General features: G+C 45.5%; 1 protein-coding gene across 1 annotated transcript in view; it reads right to left on the minus strand.

Moving 5' to 3' along the window:
- Positions 1-10,885: 10,885 nt before the first annotated feature.
- LOC139051783 (uncharacterized) overlaps positions 10,886-20,411 on the minus strand; it is a 57,705-nt gene continuing 48,179 nt past the window's right edge. Inside the window, exon 3 of the mRNA XM_070528774.1 lies at positions 10,886-11,090. Coding sequence (XP_070384875.1) covers positions 10,988-11,090 — 103 coding nt within the window. The 3' untranslated portion in view covers positions 10,886-10,987. The remainder of the gene's footprint in view (positions 11,091-20,411) is intronic.

Consider the following 20,411-nt stretch of genomic DNA (forward strand, 5'->3'; position numbering starts at 1 on the left):
AAAATCTCAGGACAGCATTAGCCTAAATATAAAGGATGACCTGGAAATGAAAAAGCGTAATGTTGACAGAGTGGACAAATTTTGGCATAAATAAATTGGCTGTTGCGAAATAAGGCAAGAATGTCGGCAAGTGTTGAGAAGAGGTCAAGTAAACCCTGTGGCCGACGCCAGCGCCCTGCAGCTGTCAGGCGACTTCACGTATAAGCGAGATGCCTGGTAGTCAGTCGTTACAGTGTGATTCGGGTCTGAAATTTTGGACGCGGCTCCATCACATTAAATACAGGGTACTCTACGGTGTCATTCTTCGACGGCTGGTGCCGATTCTCGGGCAATGAGGATGGGAACAAATTGTCTCACGTGCCGAATGTCACCTTCCTCGAACTGCCAACATTCCTTCCCCGCCGTAGTTGCTTAAATTTTAGTGGGTTCGGCTGCTAATCACGAGGTCGCGGGATCGAATCCCAGCCACAGGAGCTGTATTTCGATGGGTGTGAAATGCGAAAACCCCCGTGTACTTAGGGTTAGGCGCACGTTAAGATGGTCCAAATTATTCCGGTTTCTCCCATAACGGCGTGCCTCATAATGAGATCATGGTTTTGCCAAGTAAAACCCCATATTTTATTATGTAACATTCCTTAAGGATGTCCTTGCCAGTCATACAACACTTGAATACAAGTGTCAGGAGTGGTGCGCGAGGTCTTTGAGGATGTGGATAGCCTTTATGGCGTTCGTTACCTGCTTGTTCACATTGCGACTATATTATAAACGCGAATGACAACATTGTAAACCATATTAAGAATAGACAAATCCCGCATATCTTACTGCACAGTAATTTTAAATAAATATCTTCCTTCACCCACGTGGATAACCGTGACAGGAGACTACTATGGGAACTGCAAGTAGAGTATATGCGATACCCAAGGGTGTACTTGGCCCGGTGGGCAGTAAATGTGACGAAAGATTGCTCGCACTTCCGGACATAGCATGCTAACGGACGACGACACTGAGACAGTTTGCACAATTCTTTTGTCGTGACTTTTGCCTCAAGGCACAAAACCAACATATCCATCATCATCATCATCATCATCATCATCATCATCATCATCATCATCATCATTAGCCTGGTTACGCCCACTGCAGGGCAAAGGCCTCTCCCATACGTCTCGAAGTACCCCGGTCATCTACTAATTGTGGCCATGTCGTCCCTGCAAATTTATTCTCATCCGACCGAATAATTTCCTGCCGCCGCCTGCTACGCTTCCCTTCCCTTGGAATCCAGTCCGTAACCATTAATGACCATCGGATATCTTCCCTCCTCATTACATGTCCTGCCCATGCCCCATTTCTTTTTCTTGATTTCAACTAAAATGTCCTTAACTCACGTTTGTTCCCTCACCCAATCTGCTCTTTTCATATCCCTTAACGTTACACCCATCATTCTTCTTTCCATAGCTCGTTGCGTCGTCCTCAGATTAAGCAGAACCCTTTTCGTAAGCCTCCAGGTTTCTGCCCCGTACGAGAGTACTGGAAAGACAGAGCTGTTATACACTTTTCTCTTGAGGGATAATGACAACCTGCTGTTCATGATCTGAGAATGCCTGCCAAACGCACCCCAGCGCTTCTTATTCTTCTGATTATTTCAGTCTCATTATCCGGATCCGCGGTCACTACTTGCCCCAAACTGGTGTTCTCTTCCGAGACTGCTAAATATTACTTTAGTTTTCTGCACATTAACTTTTTGACCCACCCTGCTGCTTTGCCTCTCCAGGTCAGGGAGCATGCATTGCAATTGTTTCCCTGAGTTACTAACAAAGGCGATTCAGCGAATCATCAGCGATTCATCAGCGATTTGCAAGTTACTGAGGTATTCTCCATTAACTATTATCCCCAAGTCTTCCTAATCCAAGTATCTGAACACCTCCCGTAAACATGCTGTGAATAGCATTGGAGAGATCGTATCTCCCTGCCTGACGCCTTTCTTTTTTTTGGATTTTGTTGCTTTCTTTATGGAGGACTACGGTGGCTGTGGAGCCACTGTAGATATCTTTCAGTATATTTACATACGGCTCGTCCACACCCTGATTCCGTAATGCCTCCATGACTGCTGAGGTTTCGAATGAATCAAACGCTTTCTCCTAATGAATGAAAGCTATGTATAAGGGTTGGTTATATTCCACACATTTCTCTATCACCTGATTGATAGTGTGAATTTGGTGTATTGTTGAGTAGCCTTTACGGATGGTGGTGGTGGTGGTGGTGAATTGTAGCAACAGGCGGGTTTAGCCTGGCGAACAAGGCCGGCAATTGCTCCGCCCGAGCGTCTCGCACAATACCGCTGATGGGTTTCACCATATGTCGATTAAACCGGTCTCTCTTAAGAAATCGATGAGGAGACGTGAAGTTTCTTTGCGGGCTATCACTGATCCCTCGGGAAATATAAGGTGTTGCAGGCGCGCATGCGGAAGGTCCTTGTGTTGCAAATTCTTCAGGAGAATGTCTCTGGCATCTTGGAATTGCTGGCAGGACCAGAAAAAGTGCTCAATGTCTCCTGTCTCGTTGCATGCCGTACAGTTCGGAGAATTTATTCGCCCCGTTTTAAATAACCAGGCCGGTGTGTTAGCAGATCCTGTCCTTATACGATGTAGAAGTGAGGCTTCCTCTCGGTGCAATCTCTTGGTTACGCAGGGCATATGCGGTGGAACCCAAAGCGACGCAAAGTGATGTCGAATTTCAGATTTTTGCACTTGGTTACTCTTTGGAGCCTTGATTTTGGGAGGATGATATAGCGCTGCGTATGCAAGCGCATCAGCTTTTTCGTTTTCTGAGATACCAATGTGGGAGGGAATCCACTGAAACTTTACTGTGAAGCCTTTGTTGTTGAGGTCTTTCACAATGGCTAGGGATTTGCGTGGGAACTTGAGGGATGGCAAACCACGGTATAGTTGTTGTAATGCGGCCTTTGAGTCCGTAAGGACAACCACATTCTGCGGAGGCAAAGTCTTTAATTTGCGCAGAGCAGAAGCTATCGCTACGCCTTCCACAACTGTCGACGAGGCTATACAGTCCAGACGCCCAGACCACGTATATCTTAGAGAGGGAATGTAGTATGCAGCTGCACAGCGGTCTTCGTCTGCCTTGACAGAGCCATCTGTGTATACTTGTAGGTGATTCGGGTAAGTCGTGTTCAGGTGTTCCAGGACTAATGACTTGGCTTCTGCAGATGGAATGCAGCTCTTTGATTGCAATCGTGGTACACTTAAGTTGCATGTGATGTCCTCGAATGTCCAGGGTGGTTCTGTCCTTTCTCTCGGTCTCGAGCAGCGCAATCCTAATACGCGAAGCGTGTTCAATGCTGCATAAAAATGTGAGCGCGGTCTGTTACCTATACGTCGTAAGAGGGCTCTACCGGGCGTAGACTCACTCAATCGTAGAAGCTGGATCATCAGAGCCTCGGAAGCCTGAAGTCGTAGAGGGCGTGACTCAGCTTCGTAGAGCACTTTCTTGTTTGACGCTGGCTGAGGGACTCCAAGGCAAAGTCGGATACCTTTTCTGTGGATGGCTTCTAAGCGCTCGTATTGGCTGTCTGAGGGTGACATCAGAGGTAGCTGATACAGGACTCGACTGGTAACCAACGCTGTATGTAGCCGTAGCATTGACGTCGGGTGGTTGCCCCAGCGTATGCCAGCGACTCGCTTGAGCACATGTAGCCTGGGTGACGATGATGCCACAACGTGGTCAACACCGCGGCGCCAGAGTAGCCTGTGGTCTAAGGTAACGCCCAGAAATCGGACGTTGGTGACCTGTCGAATCTGGTATCCGTCCAAAGTCAGCGCCAAGCGTGTAGATTTTCTTTTCACACCAGGAAATAGTACGAATGATGATTTCTCAGCTGATAGTGTTAATCCAAGCGTTGCCAAGTGACCCTGAATTGCTTTTACTGCTCCCTGGGCTATTCGTGCGAGGCGGCGATGCTGGTAGCCGGAGACCCATATGCAGATATCATCGGCATATATAGACATCTTCACTGGTGTTCGATGGTTTAGTACTGTTGGGAGGCTACTCATGGCAATGTTAAATAATAAGGGAGATAAAACACTCCCCTGTGGCACACCACGAAATATACGTATTTCATCGCTCAAAGTGTCGCCAAGACGAACTCTGATGCGACGATCATTAAGGAACGTATGTATGAAGTGCAAGAGATGACCCGTGACGCCTATAGCTTGTAACTGGCTGATGATGGCTCTTCGAGACACGTAGTCGTAAGCCTTAGAGACATCCATAAAAACAGCAAGTGTCGACAGGCCATCCGCACTGTAATGTTCTATGTGGCTTAGCAGGTCCAGCACATTGTCTTGAGCGCTTAGACGCTGCCGAAACCCAGTCATGCACGATGGTAGTTTTTGACCCTGCTCGACATACCAAGTGAGTCTTGTGCATGCCATCTTCTCCATTAGCTTCGCTGCACACGAGGTCAGTGATACCGGTCTGTATGAGTCCAGAGCTGCAGGATTCTTTCCAGGCTTCAGAACCGGTACCACCCATGCTACCTTCCATAAATGTGGGATAGCCCCACTGGCCCAGACTTGGTTGAAAAATGCCAGCAAATCACGCCGCCTCTCAACCGGTAGGTTAGTCAGCATCTGATTACTGATAAGGTCAGGTCCCACCGCACAGCGACGTCGGAGGCTGCTCATGGCTAGTTCCAGCTCTCTGAGTGTAAAAGGAGCATCCATTAGGGACGAGGATAGTGGCGGAGGCGGGTCGGTTGTGCTGGCTGACCTGCCAGAAGAGTATATTTCAGCGAACGCATTCGCAAGACAAGCGAGTGTCTTGCCTAACTTCAATGCTAGGGCTTCAAATGGCTTGTGTGGTCGAAAGTTTCCAGCAAGGTTATTAACGACCCACCATATCCTTGGAACTGGTGTGAAGACCGATAGGCTTGCACAAAATGATGCCCATTGATCTCTTCTTAGTTTCCTTGTATACCGCCGAATCACTGCGTTAATCCTGTTGTATATAGTCTTCATTGGTGGGTCACCCTTCGTCCTCATCAGCCTCCGTTCCGCTCTTCTACGGGCAGCGCATAGATTTTTGAGCTTTAGATCCGGAGCGGGGAAGTGGTCGGGTAGCTTCAGCTCAGCGGTAGCCAATCTCTTGCTACGTAGCATGTCCGCGAACAGGTCTCCAGATGATTCGCTTAGGTTGTCCCTGTACGTATCCCAATGCGTCACAGGACAGGATCTGCGGCCGTTGGTTCTATATCCAGCAATGTTGACGAAGACAGGAAAATGATCACTGCCCATTCTATCTTTGCTAGTCGTTGACGATGCGAGGATGTCCGTTGAATGTAACGTCAAGTCAATGACACTGTAAGAGGCCGGTGGTCGAAAAAACGTCGGCTGTTTAGCCTTTACGGAATCCTGACTGGTCCTTTGATTGACAGAAGTCAAAGGTGTTCCTGATTCTATTTGCGATTACCTTAGTAAATACATTGTAGGAAACGGACAGTAGGCTGATTGGTCTATAATTTTGAACTCTTTGGCGTCCCCTTTCTTATGGATTAAGATTATGTTGACGTTCTTCCAAGATTCCGGCACGCTTGAGGTCACCAGGCATTGCGTATTCAGGGTGGCCAGATTTTCTAGAACAATCTGCCCACCATCCTTGAACAAATCTGCTGTTACCTGATCCTCCCCAGCTGCCTTCCCCCTTTGCATAGCTCCCAAGGCTTCCTTTAGTTCTTCTAGCGTTACTGGTGGGATTTCAAATTCCTCTAGACTATTCTCTGTTCCATTATCATCGTGGCTGCCACTCGTACTGTTTAAATCTCAAAGCTGTCGGGCGATGTAGAAGAAAATCCTGGACCGGTAACGGAAGCGATGTTTGCAAATGTAATCCAGAACCAGAAGGAGATCCTGTCGAAACTTACTGAGGTTTAGTCAAATCAGGCCAGCTCTGACACAAGAATGCTTGAAATGCAAAAACGACTTCTTGCAATTGAACAGAAACTACAAAGCTTTGACGATACTCAGCTCCGGCTCACAAACGTTGAAGCGCTTGTTGACAGGTGGGATGAAAGCGCGACGAGCCTTGTTAGACAGGTTGATGATTTGGACAACCGATCTAGAAGAAATAATTTAATAATTAGAGGCATGCAAGAAGGCGTGCAGGAGAATGAAGTTGCACTGATGAAAAAAGTCACTGAAGAAGTTTTCAGAGACATTCTGAAGGTGCAGGTAAGCTCCATTGAAAGAATTCACAGGCTTGGAAAGAAAACACCTGGTAGAAACCGCTCAATTATCTTTCGGCTAGCGGACTTCAGGGAGAAAGTAAAGATTTTGAGCAATTGTACCAAGCTTAAGGATACAGAGATAAGCATTATCGAATATTACTCCAAAGGTGTAGTAGAAATTAGAAAGAAACTGTGGGACACGTGTGCCGAGGAAAGAAAAGAAGGTCCTAGGGCCAAACTTGTCTTTGATAAACTGAAAATTAATAATGTATTGTATGGATGACCAAATTTTGAGGATAATTGAAACTGGCAACTGACTCCAACAAGGTAAACAGGATGGCTTTAAGGTTATAAACATAAATGCGCGGAGCATAATAAACAAAACCGATGCATTGGAAGCTGTGGTTTTGGAACATGAACCTGACGTTATTGTCATAACGGAGACATGGTTACATAGCAATATCAAAGATGCCGAAGTCGTGCCAATTGGTTACAAAGCACTTAGAAGGGATCGAGGAACAAGAGGTGGAGGAGTAGCCATATTGGTTAAGCAAAGCATATTGTGTACTACCCTTGAACAACCGGATAGTATCGAAGCTGTATGGATTAAAACTAAACTTGCTGATCGAACAGTTTACATTGAAGGTGTATATAGGGCCCCAAATACCACACCTGATGAAATGAACAGCCTAAGGAAATTTATGGAAAGAAATTTTCGAGAAGGAGACAATATCCTTCTTCTGGGCGACTTTATTTACCGGGAATTAATTGCAGCTCATACTCACCCGGGGAAGTAGACGTGGCTAGTTGCGAACAGCTGTTAGACTTGGCATTCTCTTATGATTTAGAGCAAATTGTAGGAGACAACCTCATCTATTTTGGATCTTATTTTAGTGTCGCATGGGTTGGTAGGGCTTTTGACGGATTGCCACGTAGAAGACAGAATATCAGACCACAAGATTCCAATAGCTACTTTCAGTATGCTTCCATCCCCCTCACTGGGTAACCAAAAGAAAAGAGTTTGGAATTTTCAATCCGCAGATGATGTGAGTGTCTTAGACTATCTCGAAAGCTCCTTTGATGCATTTACCTGCTTGTATCAATCGGATGTGAGCATTGATGATTTGTGGAATTTCTTCTACAGTGTAGTAACTCATTGCATGGATAAATTTGTTCCTAAGAAGAATAAAAAATGCGGAAAGACAAATCCTTGGATGAACCGAAAAATCATTCAGGCAAAACGGAAAATTAAAAGAAAATGGAAAGCATGCTCTCAAAGTAAGTATACAGATGACGAAACTTCAATTACGGAAATGAGGCAAGAATTGAAGCGGCTAATTAAGGAGGTGAAAGGCCAATTTTACAATGTAACATTGACGAAGTTCCTCTCGGAAGCACCGGCTAAGTTTTGGCGCTATGTCAATCCGCCTAATAAGCAGAGCTGTTCTAATCCCGGAATTAATGATGCTGAAAGGGCTGATCAATTTAATCTTTTCTTCTCGTCGGTTTATACAAAGGATGATGAAACAGTGCCTACTGTATGTGAATTCTCTGCCCGCCCTCCCATTTCGAATATTAAGATAACTGAGGAAGGTGTTCTAAACCTTTTACTCAATATAAAGACTAAAAAGCCCTGGACCAGACGTTATTCCTAACGAATTCTTAGTGAGGTATGCTGAATGGGTGTCTAAGTTCCTTACAAAAATATTTAATTCCTCGGTATTGAATGGGTCTTTCTTTACCGCATGGAAACTAGCAAGAATAATTCCAGTTCATAAAACTGGGAACACTTCAGACATTAGCAATTACCGACCAATTTCCCTCACAAGTACATGCTCTAAACTTCTGGAACATATCATAGCCAAACACGTGTCACAATACCTTGAAATGCATAAATTGTTATCCTCTGCGCAGCATGGATTCCGTAAAGGACTATCTACGATCACTCAATTAGTTGAATTGGTTCATGACACTTCACAAACGATAAATTCCCGTGGACAGATGGACCTCATTTATTTGGATTTTGCCAAAGCATTCGATAAAGTTTTCCACTCCAAGCTTTTGTTCAAAATTAATACTGTGTTTAAGAATCCTAACCTCACAAAGTGGTTTACATCGTACTTACAGTGCCGTCAGCAGTACGTTCAAATAAACGCGCATAGGTCCAGTCTTCACATTTCTGTTCCAATAAGACTATTCGCTGACGACTGTGTTGTCTATAATAATATAGAATCTTCCAGTGACCAAATTAAATTGCAATGCAACCTTGATAACATTATGAAATGGTATTCTGACTGGCAAATGGTTATAAATCCAACTAAATCAGTAAGCATGTCTATTACAAGAAAAAAGAAGATCCTGCTATTTCCTTATAGTATACATGTCAACAAGCTTAAAAAAGTAGAGGAACACAAATATCTGGGTTTATTATTTAGAAGTGACTTAAGCTGGAATAGGCATGTAGATGAAGTAAGTAAGAAGGCGAATAATGCGCTTTGGAGCCTAAGACGAAATTTACACACAGCAACCTCTGAAGTTAAAAACTTGGCCTATAGAACACTGGTCAGACCAATCATTCAGTACGCGAAAATTGTCTGGGAACCTTACACAGAGAAAAACCGTAAGAAACTCGAAAGAATTCAGAGGTTAGCTTCTCGATTCATCTTCAACAAATATGGTCGACTTCACTCCCCTTCAAAACTATGTCAGCTTGCAAATCTTCCCAATTTAGAATTAAGAACTAAGTATGATAGGCTGAAGTTCCTGTTCCTTATTATTTTAATGAAATAAAAATAAATAGGACGAACTATTTTGAAATTTCTAATAACGAATCTTCTAGACATCGCCACAGCATGTATATTCCCCCTCCGGTAAACCATAATGACACATTTAAATATAGCTTTTTTCCCAGAACGATAAAAGAGTGGAACATGCTTCCCGATTTCGTAGTTCAGTCTACCTCTTTAAATAGTTTTCTGAAAATTTGCGTGCCATCATTTATTCTGAGGGCGCGGTCCGTTAATGATCTGACTTTCTGAATCATCTTATTTTTTGATTTTGTTATTATCTGTGTATGTTCTTATTTTACATGTCTCAAGGTACATTGACTGGTTTTTTTTGGTTTTGTATATGTAATGTAATTTCATTTTTGTACGTTGTATGATTCAAATGTGTTGACATTGTTTGTTTTATTTATTTTTTTCTCCACTCCTGTAATGGCCCTATGTAAGGGCTGACAGTATCAATAAAGAAAGAAAGAAAGAAGAAATAACTCCTCAGCCACTTAAACTATCATCCATATTAGTAATGATACATCTTCTTAACGCATACATCTAATTCTTGCCAATTCCTAGTTTATTCTTCACTGCCTTTAGGCTTCCTCCGTTCCTGAGAGCATGTTGAATTCTATCCACATTATACTTCCTTAAGTCAGCTGTCTTACTCTTGTTGGTTAGCTTCCAAAGTTCTGTCTGTTCTATTCTAGCTGTAGGGTTAGCGGCTTTGATACATTGGCGTTTCTTGATCATATCGTTCGTCTCCTGCGATAGCTTACTGGTATCCTGTCTAGCCCAGTTACCACCGACTTCTATTGCACACTCCTTAATGATGCCGATAAGATTGTCGTTCATTGTTTCAACAAAGGTGCTCTTCCTGAGTTAAAGCCGAATACAGGGTCTGTAGTTTATCCGGAATTCTTGTATTTTCCCTCTTACCGCTAACTCAATGATCGGCATCTTATGTACCAGTTTCTTCCGTGCCCACCTCAAGTCTAGGCCAATTCCGGCTCTTACCATCCTATGATCACTGCAGCGCACCTTGCCGAGCACGTCCACATCTTGTATGATGCCAGGGTTAGCGCAGAGTATAAAGTCTATTTCATTTCTAGTGTCGCCATTCGGGCTCCTCCACGTCCACTTTCGGCTATCCCACTTGCGGAAGAAGGTATTCATTATACGCATATTATTGTGTTCTGCGACGTCTTCTAATTAAAAAAAAATATGGGGATTTACGTGCCAAAACCATTTTTTGATTATGAGGCATGCCGTAATAGAGCACTACGGAAATTTCGACCACCTGGGGTTCTTTAACGGGCACCTAAATCTAAGTACACTGGTGTTTTGGCATTTCGCCGCCATCGAAATATGGCCGCCGTGGCCGGGATTCGATCCCCGCGACCTCGAGCTCAGGAGCCCAACACCATAGCCACTGAGCAACCATGGCGGCTCAAGTTGTTCTTGATAAAACGGCAGTGTCCGCTGTGAGAGACTGCTACATTCGAAATAAACAACTTTAAAACCGGAGGAATTGCCCAAGTATGCCTAGAATTTCTTTTTTTTGCAATCTGGCTAAATATTCAGAAGAATTATTTAGGAGACTGTTAAACAGTCACTGACGTGACTACCTTGAATCTCTAGACCTACAGTGTTCGCAGACAGCTGAGTGAATACGTTTGCAAAGTGAATGTTCGTGTGAGTTCTTGTTAAAACAAGAATGTATAAGTCCGGTAAGTTAAACGAAGTGAGAAAAAAAAGGCAATGCAATTCCTGCCGTTCTAGCGCAATTATCGAGCTCGAATATCCGCACAGCACGTTTACCTATTCCTTCATTTTCGTTCTCTTAAAAACATGCCTTGACAATATTATAGCAGCGTCATAATTTTCCTTTATTATTTCCTGGGTTCGTATTGGCGCTCTCCCATCCGGTGCTTGGCGACCATGAAGGGAACTTTGTGTCCTTGTCGTGCTTCTCCTTTCACAGCAGCCTCTGCGAACAGCATGCAGGAAAAGGCGTGGCACTGCCTGGTGCTTCACTGGCAATTTCACTGTGCGGTTTTTGCTCGTTGGAAGCGATGCACCTGTAAAATGACAAACAGTTACAGTTTTTTTTCCTCAACAATTTATGTTCGTCTGGTCAGCTTTCCGGTTCCCGAAAGACGCGTCTGTTTAAGCCCTGCGTTAACAACCGACAAAAGTAAGTGTGGTCGTCGCTAAATAAACGTTCAGCTCAGATGACTGACGACCTGAACGCCGAATTCGTGGCATGGTGGCGCTGCAGCTAAAGATCCCCATAAAAGCCTTTTTTTTCTAGTACATTTGGGACAAACATATTGGCGAAGAAAGTACGAATTGTTGACGGGCCAACTTTTCCTATAAGAAAATGGACCATAGTTAAGGAGTCATACAGAAAAAGCAAACATCATTTCAAAGAAAATTTTTGTTGACACAGGACTAGAGCAGCGCTTATGTTAGTGACGCCGTATATAGTGACATGTGTGAAGTGTCGCATCTACGTACAACCAAAGGCGAATGTACACTCTCGAAACTAGGGAAGGTATCGCAGGAGTGAAGGGCGCGATTTGCTCTTCAAAGAGTTGTTTTACTCCCGCAAAATGTCGAGTGGAGTGAAATGAATTGTTCACTCCGTCAGCAAGAAGAGAGTGAAATGTGCTTTTCACTCTGCCCATCTGGGAGAGAGGAGAATGCCCGTTCTTCTCTTGCGGCAATTGAGAACAAAACGTAGCGTAATCTTCTGCTTCAACTCTAGGAGGCTGGCCTCGAACATGGCAATGTATCACTCACGCACTCTGAGCAATGAACACACCGTTTTGCTTCTAAGAGAACAGGCAGCCACAGTTGAAAGGAACGCGTAGCGAGCGCTCTACTTTTTCACTCGGAGTTGCTACACCGCGCGCGCGCACAACATCGCGGAACAGCACATCATCGGAGAAAGGTGATCCGTGCAGCAAGCAGCAACGAAGGCCATCCAAAGGAGACCGTGTGTCAGCCATCTCGCGACCCCGCGAAAACACTACAGTTGTTCGTCATTCATTGGATAAAACAACAAATCCTCTACGGTAAGTGAATTCCAACTTAGGTGCACATTCTGTGTATATGACATGCTATCACCAGGAAGTCGTCGCGGCGCTTAGCCAACGCGATCGACAACGGACTAGTCAAGCGCACCGTGTCTCTCGATGCCAGTCGAAAAAGCCAGTCGTCGCGATAATTATAGGTGATTTAATCACTTGCCGCTATCTGTAATAGCTTTGAAGATCGCAAACTCTACCAGAACCATGGTACGTTAATCAAGACGTAGGGAAAGGAGGCTTTAAATGGTTCGTTCACCAGCCCATGATTCGGAGCCTATGCGAAGCGTGCTTAGCGTGCGTTTTGTGTGTTAGAATTTATTCAGTGTGGCAGTCTACTGTGTACGGAACGCTATTCAAATAAGGAGTCACATAACAGAAGGCGTCATTTTTCTGGCGGAATGCTTTCGTTATAAATAATACGCGTGCCTGACGGTGTCTTTCGCCCATGGGTAATCTGCGACCACTGAAGCTACGTGACGCACCAGTGCTAGTTAGAAGCTTTGCCGCAGGCATTCAGCTTCACGCTGCAAGAGCTCAGTTGGGCGCGTCATACTGAACGTACTGAAAACGCATGAGGAATGAATGTTTTATGATGCATAAAATATAAACCCTATATAAGCGATCCTAAGCGGAACAGCGACAAGCGACGCGATGGAGATGGCGGGCGCGTTCGCTCGTCGTCTCCAAGTCGTTTTCCATGCGAGCGACGATTTTGAGCGACGCCTCCCCGGTGTTGCCGATATGAGGGCTGCAATCACGCATGACGCCTGCTTTAGTGATTTAAGTTGATGTATTTTACTGTAAAAAGCAGCGTAAAATATTTCAGGAGGTCTTGCAGTAGGTTCTTATCCTTGCACGTATAAAAATTCAACCGTTAGCTCGTTCCGTGCGACAATCGGTAGTATTTGAGATGTACGTACATCCAGCTCCGCCTTCGCGCTATTAGCTAGTCGCTCAAAGCACTTGTGGGTGAGGAGCGACTATTTCTAGATTTCCGGAACCGAGCGATCTGTTCAAACGACGGCCCATTTTGTCGCTCGAAGCCCTCGCTCGTCGCCGTCGCGCATAAAATCCTTTCATGGGGTTTAGCCCTAAGAATGAGCTGCTTTTGCTCATGTAAGCAATTGGTGTGATTATATGTCTGATTTTAGGTCTCCTGTTGCGGTTTTCGAGCATGCCACGAATCTCAAAGGGCGCTTATGTGTACGAACTCGGTGCATTGTCAAGCAGCGAGTTATGCATCGGCATCGAATATAATGGCTGCTGTGTGGAAGTACAATTGCAGGCGCGTTTCGCATATGTTTACTGTTTTGGAATTGCCTCTGCATTTGCTAATATGAGTTGACGCTTCAGAGTTATGTCCTGTGAACAGCCAACTCACGCATCCTCTGGGGGTTACACGCATAATGTGTGCATTTTGCTACTGTACGGCAGATAAAAATGTGTTTATCGCTTTAATATTTTTAGTGGAGAAGTAAAGTATCAAAATAAAATGTTGCTTCAATTCCGTGTTACCAGTCGTCTGTCCTACAAAGAACAACGAGTTGGTCTAATAGGCTGACTGCGGTCTAACTGTATCTTTTACACGCCTTCAACAATGTAATATGCTAGATTTGAAACTGCGGCAGTAGTCGAGTCTGTCAAATATGAACTCCCGTGCGCACCTCATGAATGAAAATATGTTCATGGCTTTTAGTAAGCTTAGGTGCAGGCGGCAGTGGACTGTTTCTTGTTAATATTGAAATGTGGGTAAGCTTGCCAGAACAAGCGTTGTTGCCCATTCTTATAGGCACATCCAGTCATATCCATTGAACTGGTGGACCATATTTTCATTCCTACTGAGCATCATGTTTGCGGACATGATCCTCAAATTACGGCTTGAGCAGTGGCACAACCAGAGATAGTGCGGGGTGCACACTGGGCACGTACATAGCATGTGTCACAAGTGGTGTTTGTGACACACCAGACTAATGACAGACTTATGACATCTGACAATAACAAATATTCTCTTTATTAGTAGGAGTATTGTAACAATGGTGCTGAAGAAGTATGAACTGTAGGTTTTTTTTCTTTAAATCTAAAAATTGAAGTTAGTTTAGCAGTTGACTGTTGCAGTCATTTAGATGTTTCGCGTGACGTGCAGCGATTGCGTAGAGGTAGAGCATCCGCCTCGCGTGTAAAAGGACCGTGGTTCAAATCCCGGTGCCGCGCAAGTTTCCATCGCATTAAAAAAAATCTGCGTGTTGATAAAATTGTTTAAACAGGTCTGCAGTGCGGCGTGACCCCGGTGACCAAAAGTGGTAACGCACTTCCTTACCAGAGCAGGATTGTCCACCCTAGTGCAGTACTTGGCCACAATTCCCTACATTAATACAACAATCACACCCCTGTCCTCAGTCTCCAGCAGCTGCGAAGCAACTGACCACGGCGGTGGTCAGACCTGTGACGCAGCAGAGGGAGCTAATAATCTCTGGATCCGGACAGGCCGCCATTGGAATCTGAACCTGCCCAACGTTTAAGGCTAGAACGTTATCTAGTGAGGCTAGCCTAGCCGTGCTAGTGGAGGAATTAGCGGGCATTATATGGGATATCTCCAACTACTCCGGTCATGGCTACAATTAGCACTTCTCCGGGGTAGTTGGAGAAGTATGGGAGAGACCTTCGCCCTGCAGTGGGCGTAACCAGGCTGATGATGAAGTGGCATATAATAGGGTTCAGTGAGGTTAGGAGGACAAATAAAACATATACAGTGCTAAAAAGCGGATACGTCGGTGCTACCGGGGCTCAGCGGAGAGACGAGAACTAGGAGTCGGATTCCTAATTAATAAGGATATAGCTGGTAACATACAGCAATTCTATAGCATTAAAGACAGGGTGGCAGGTCTTGTTGGGAAATTTAGCATGAGGTACAAATTGAAGGTAGTACAGGTCTACGCGCCTACATCCACTCATAATGGCCAGTAAGTCGAAAGCTTCTATAAAGACGTGGAATCAGCGATGGGTAAACTCACAACAAAATACACGATACTTATGGGCGACTTCATTGCCAGGGTAGGCAAGAAGCAGGCTGGAGACAAGTCCGTGGGGGAATAAGGCATAGGTTATAGGAATAGTAGGAGAGCGTCATTAGTAGAGTTTGCAGAACGGAATAATTTGCGGATAACGAATACCTTCTTCCGCAAGCGGGATAACCGAAAGTGGACGTGGAGGATCCTGAATGGCGAGATTAGAAAGGAAATGGACTTCATACTCTGCGCTAAACCAGGCATCATACAATATGTGGACACGCTCGGCAAGGTGTGCAGCAGTGACCATAGCATGGTAAGATCTCGAATTAGCCTAGACTTGAGGAGGGAACGGAAGAAAGCTGGTACATAAGAAGCCGATGAATGAGTTAGCAGTAAGAGGGAAAATAGAGGAATTCCTGATCAAGTTACTGAACAGCTATTCGGCTCTAACTAAGGAACAGGAATTTAGTGTTGAAGCAATGAACGACAATCTAGTGGGCACCATTAAGGAGCGTGCAATAGAAGTCGTTGGTACCTTCGTTAGACAGGATACCGGTAAGCTATCACGGGAGACGAAAGATCTGATTAAGAAACGCCAGTGCATGAAAGCATCTAACCCTACAGATAGAATAGAACTGGCAGAACTTTCGAAGTTAATCAGCAAGCGTAAGATAGCTGACATAAGGAAGTATGATATGGACAGAATTGAGCATGCTCTCAAGAACGGAGGAAGCCTAAAAGCAGTGAAGAATAAACTAGGAATTGGCAAGAAGCAGATGTATGCGTTAAGAAATAAAGCGGGCAATATCATTACTAATATGGATGAGATAGTTCATGTGGCTGAAGAGTTCTATGGAGATTTATACAGTACCTGTAGCACCCATGACGATAATGAAAGATGGAATAGTCTAGAGGAATTTGACATCCCAGAAATAACGCGGGAAGAAGTAAAAAAAAGCTTTGGGAGCTATGCAAAGGGGGAAAGCAGCTGGGAAGGATCAGGTAACAACAGATTTGTTGAAGGATGGTGGGCAGATTGTTCTAGAAAAACTGGCCACCCTGAATACGCAATGCCTGGTGACCTCAAGCGTACCGGAATCTTGGAAGAACGTCAACATAATCTTAATCCATAAGAAAGGGGACGCCAAAGATTGGAAAATTATAGACCGATCAGCATACTGTCCGTTGCCTACAAAGTATTTACTAAGGTAATCGCAAATAGAATCACGAACACCTTGGACTTTAATATTAAATTATGGCGTTTTACGTGCGAAAACCACTTTCTGATTATGAGGCACGCCGTAGTGGAGGACTCCGGAAATCGCGACCACCTGGGGATCTTTAACGTGCACCTAAATCTAAGTACACGGGTGTTTTCGCATTTCGCCCCCATCGAAATGCGGCCGCCGTGGCCGGGATTCGGTCCCGCGACCTCGTTCTCAGCAGCCCAACACTATAGCCACTGAGCAACCGCGGTGGGTACTTTACGGAATCAGGGTGTAGACTAGCTGTATGTAAAAATACTGGAAGAGATCTGTAGTGGCTCCACAGCCACTGAAGTGCGCCATAAAGAAAGTAACGAAATCCTAATAAAGAATGGCGTCAGGCAGGAAGATACGATCTCTCCAATCCTATTCGCAGCGTGTTTACAGGAGGTATCCAGAGACCTGGATAGGAAAAATTGGGGATAAGAGTTAATGGATCATACCTTAGTAACTTGTGATTCGCTGATGATATTGCCTTGCTTAGTAACCAATTGCAGTGCATGCTCACGGACCTGGACAGGCAAAGCGGCAGGCTGGGTGTAACAATTAATATGCAGAAAAGTAATGTGTAACAGTCGCGGAAGAAAACAGCAGTTTACGATAGGTAATGAGGCACCTCAAATGGTAGGGGTATTTATCTACTTAGGGCAGATGGTGACCGCGGATCCGGATCATGAGAGTGAAATAATCAAAAGAATAAGATTGCGGTGAGGTGGGTTCGGCAGGCATTCTCATAACATGAACAGCAGGTTTCCATTGTCCCTCAAGAGAAAAGTGTTAAACAGCTGTGCCTTACCAGTACTCACCCGCGGGGCAGAAACCTGGAGGCTTATGAAAACGGGTCTACTTAAATTGAGGACGACACAACGAGCTATGGAAAGAAGAATGATGCGTGTAACGTTAAGGGATAAGAAGACAGCGTGTTGGGTTATTGAACAAACGCGAGTTAATGACATCTTAGTTGAAATCAAGAAAAAGAAATGGGCACAGGCAGGGCATGTAATGAGGAGGGAAAATAACCAATGGTCATTAAGGGTTACGGACTGGATTCCAAGAGAAGAGAAGCGTAGCAGGAGGTGGCAGAAAGCTAGGTCGGTGGATGAGATCAAGAAGTTTGCAGGGACAACATGGCCACAATTTGCACATGACTGATGTAGTTGGAGAAGTATGGGAGAGGCCTTTGCCCTGCAGTGGGCGTAGCCAGGCTGATGATTGTGATGAAGATGATGATGAGATGTTTCGCATGCAGTTTAGTAGGAAGACTGAGATACGACTTTGTTTTGTGCCGTGACCTTATTTCTAAACTGTCTTGATGTTGTTTTACACCATGTCATCGTGTTGACTTTCGCACACGATATTTTTAAGCCACTCGCCTTATATAACGCAATAAGGCAGCTGGAAGGACACAGGGATGTCAAAGAGCCAGCCCAGCGCGACTCCACGTAGTGCAGAGGAGCGCACGCCATTGAATCACAATACATTGTCATGCAATTTGGGCAAGAAACTGAACCTGGAATGTGGGTATATTGGGTGTACCACTTCAGTAAGAAGCAATAAAGCGATGGACACCGACCAAAAGAAGTCCTAAAAAAGAATTAAATCTAAAAGATGTTTCGGCTTCCCTACGGAAGCCTTGTTCACAATGGGATGAAGGAATGTTGACGGAAACTTGGGTATTGTTAAGTTTGGGTCGGGCATGAAATAGATGTTAGCTGGCCTATGCCGTCATCCAACTTGTCCACGCTTGGGACGTTGTAGAAGGGAAGGACTGCTTCTCATCGAGAACGGGGAATGTGGGTTTATTTACAGTATGTCCATGAGAACGTCAAAGTTCATCGGTATAACATGACTGCAAGAGGAATGCACACTCAGCAGCCGCACAACAGCTGCTGAGTGTGCGACAATCTCTCCTCCCTAGATCCCCAGGTGACGGAAAAACGGACGTTCCAACTGCTACAAACTCGGAGTGTTCACAGTCATCGTAGCCTAACCGCCTTTGGGGGGGGGGGGGGGGGGGGCTTACACACAATGCCGCACTGCTTTCACTGACCACGCCGACGTTAGTGGGTTCTCGTGGTCACGGTGCTTGACCCGAGCTGGCGCCTCCTAATCCCCGAGCTGACCTCGTACAGCAGCAGCCGCGGCTGTTCATTGTCTGGAGTCTTCAAAGGCTCATGAGAGGGCACCGCAAAGCATCTCCTTGCAGAAATTCTCCCTGCTTCAGTCGAACCGGAAAGGCGTTGGCGATTTCACTAAAAATAGTTGGTCCGCCGATCGCGTTTAGTCATAGCGGCGCCGAGGGGGTGTTGTGCGGCACACGGTCGTTACACACGGCCATTCGTAACAGTATGCTTCAGAACGTGGCGTAAACAGCGCGTGTATGACGAGGGGAGGGTTCCCTCATTTCGAGCACCTGCACTTTATGGCTTGTTGAAGGTTCGCAAGCCTCGCGTCCCTCTGCGTCCAATCGTTGACTACACCTGCTCCCCTCTCTACAAATTGTCCGCATACCTGCACCAGCTTCTACCTCCACTCATCGGGATGAGCTCCATGCATGTGAGGAACTCCTGCGACTTTATTGAAAAAGTTCGTGACGTGTCTCTATATGAGGACGAGGTGATGGTTTCGTTCGACGTGGTGTCGCTGTTTACCTCAATTCCGACTGACATGGCTGTAGAAGCATGCACTTCTGCTTTAGAATCTGACAGCACTTTGCCTAACAGGTCGCCCATAGACGTTCCCGACCTCAAGAGGCTCCTTTGTGTTTGCCTTGTAAACACGTACTTCTGCTTCGACAAAGTCATTCTCAGGCAAGTCCACGGTACTGCAATGGGGGCATCCGTCTCTCTTAGTGCTGCCAATCTTACAATGGAGTTTTTGGAAAGTCATGCTCTCGCGTCCTCCAGTCCTGGGCCAAAAGTGATTTGGCGCAGCGCTTTGGCTTCGTTCACTGCGCACCTAAACAGTCAGGAAAAGGCCATCCAATTTACAGTTGACACTACCTGCTGCTACCTGAGCTATCAATCCGTTCATCCTGACGCTCACAAAACGTCGGTTGCTGCCTCCCTGCTGAAGCATGCGAACCGCATTTGCACCTCCGCAGAAAGTCGTTCCAAAGACTTGGACCACGTGCCAGGAGATCTCTTGGCAAGCGGCTATCCCACGTCTTTTTTTGAGTGCTGTGGAACGCCGCCTGTCCAGTTCAGTCCGTCCGGCTAATCCCCTATCAAGAAAGCGCGCTCTCACCCTACGTTCCAAGGATAAGCGAAACCTTGTCTCGCATTCTAGGCAGTTATGACGATGAGGTCGCGCACGTGCCCGTGTGTAAGCTGAAGCAAGCACTCGTTGGCGGTAAGGACAGGCTTCCGAGAGAATCGTTTCCCGGCGTAGTTTATAAGATACCGTGCACAGATTGCGACTACGCATACATCGCTGAATCGGGCAACTTCAAACAGAGACTGAGGGAACATCAGAAAGATGTCGAAAAGAAACGCACAGTTTCGAATGCCCTTGCTGAGCACACGGATGCAATGGGTCACAAGATTAACTGGGATCGCTCGAGAGATATCTGCCAAGAAAGAAACCTGAAATCGCGGCTGTATCTGGAATCGCTGGAGATACAAGGAACACGTCACACGCGCAATCGAAATGAGGGAATCCTCCCACCGTCATACACGCGCTGCTTACGTAACATTCTGAAGCATAGATAAGCTTCCGTGAACTTTCCTTCATCCCAATGTGAACGAGGCTTCCGTAGGGAAGCCGAAACGTCCTTTAGATTTAATCCTCTTTTAGTACTTGTTTTGGTCGGTGTCCATAGTTTTCTTGCTTCATGCTTCATCCTGACCAGGCGGGCTTCCGTCGAGCCCTCGACGTCACCATTTCAGTAAATGTCAACAAAACTTTCAAAATAAAGTGCGTCACACCAAGATGAAAATGGGCCGGATGGCATTACGAATAAAATGCTGCGGAATTTAGACGATGGGTCAATTAAGTTCCTTACGCGGCAGATCAATTGCCTCTGGAAGGAAGGC

This window comes from Dermacentor albipictus, unplaced genomic scaffold (genome assembly GCF_038994185.2).
Source record: "Dermacentor albipictus isolate Rhodes 1998 colony unplaced genomic scaffold, USDA_Dalb.pri_finalv2 scaffold_14, whole genome shotgun sequence".
Lineage (NCBI taxonomy): Eukaryota > Metazoa > Arthropoda > Arachnida > Ixodida > Ixodidae > Dermacentor > Dermacentor albipictus.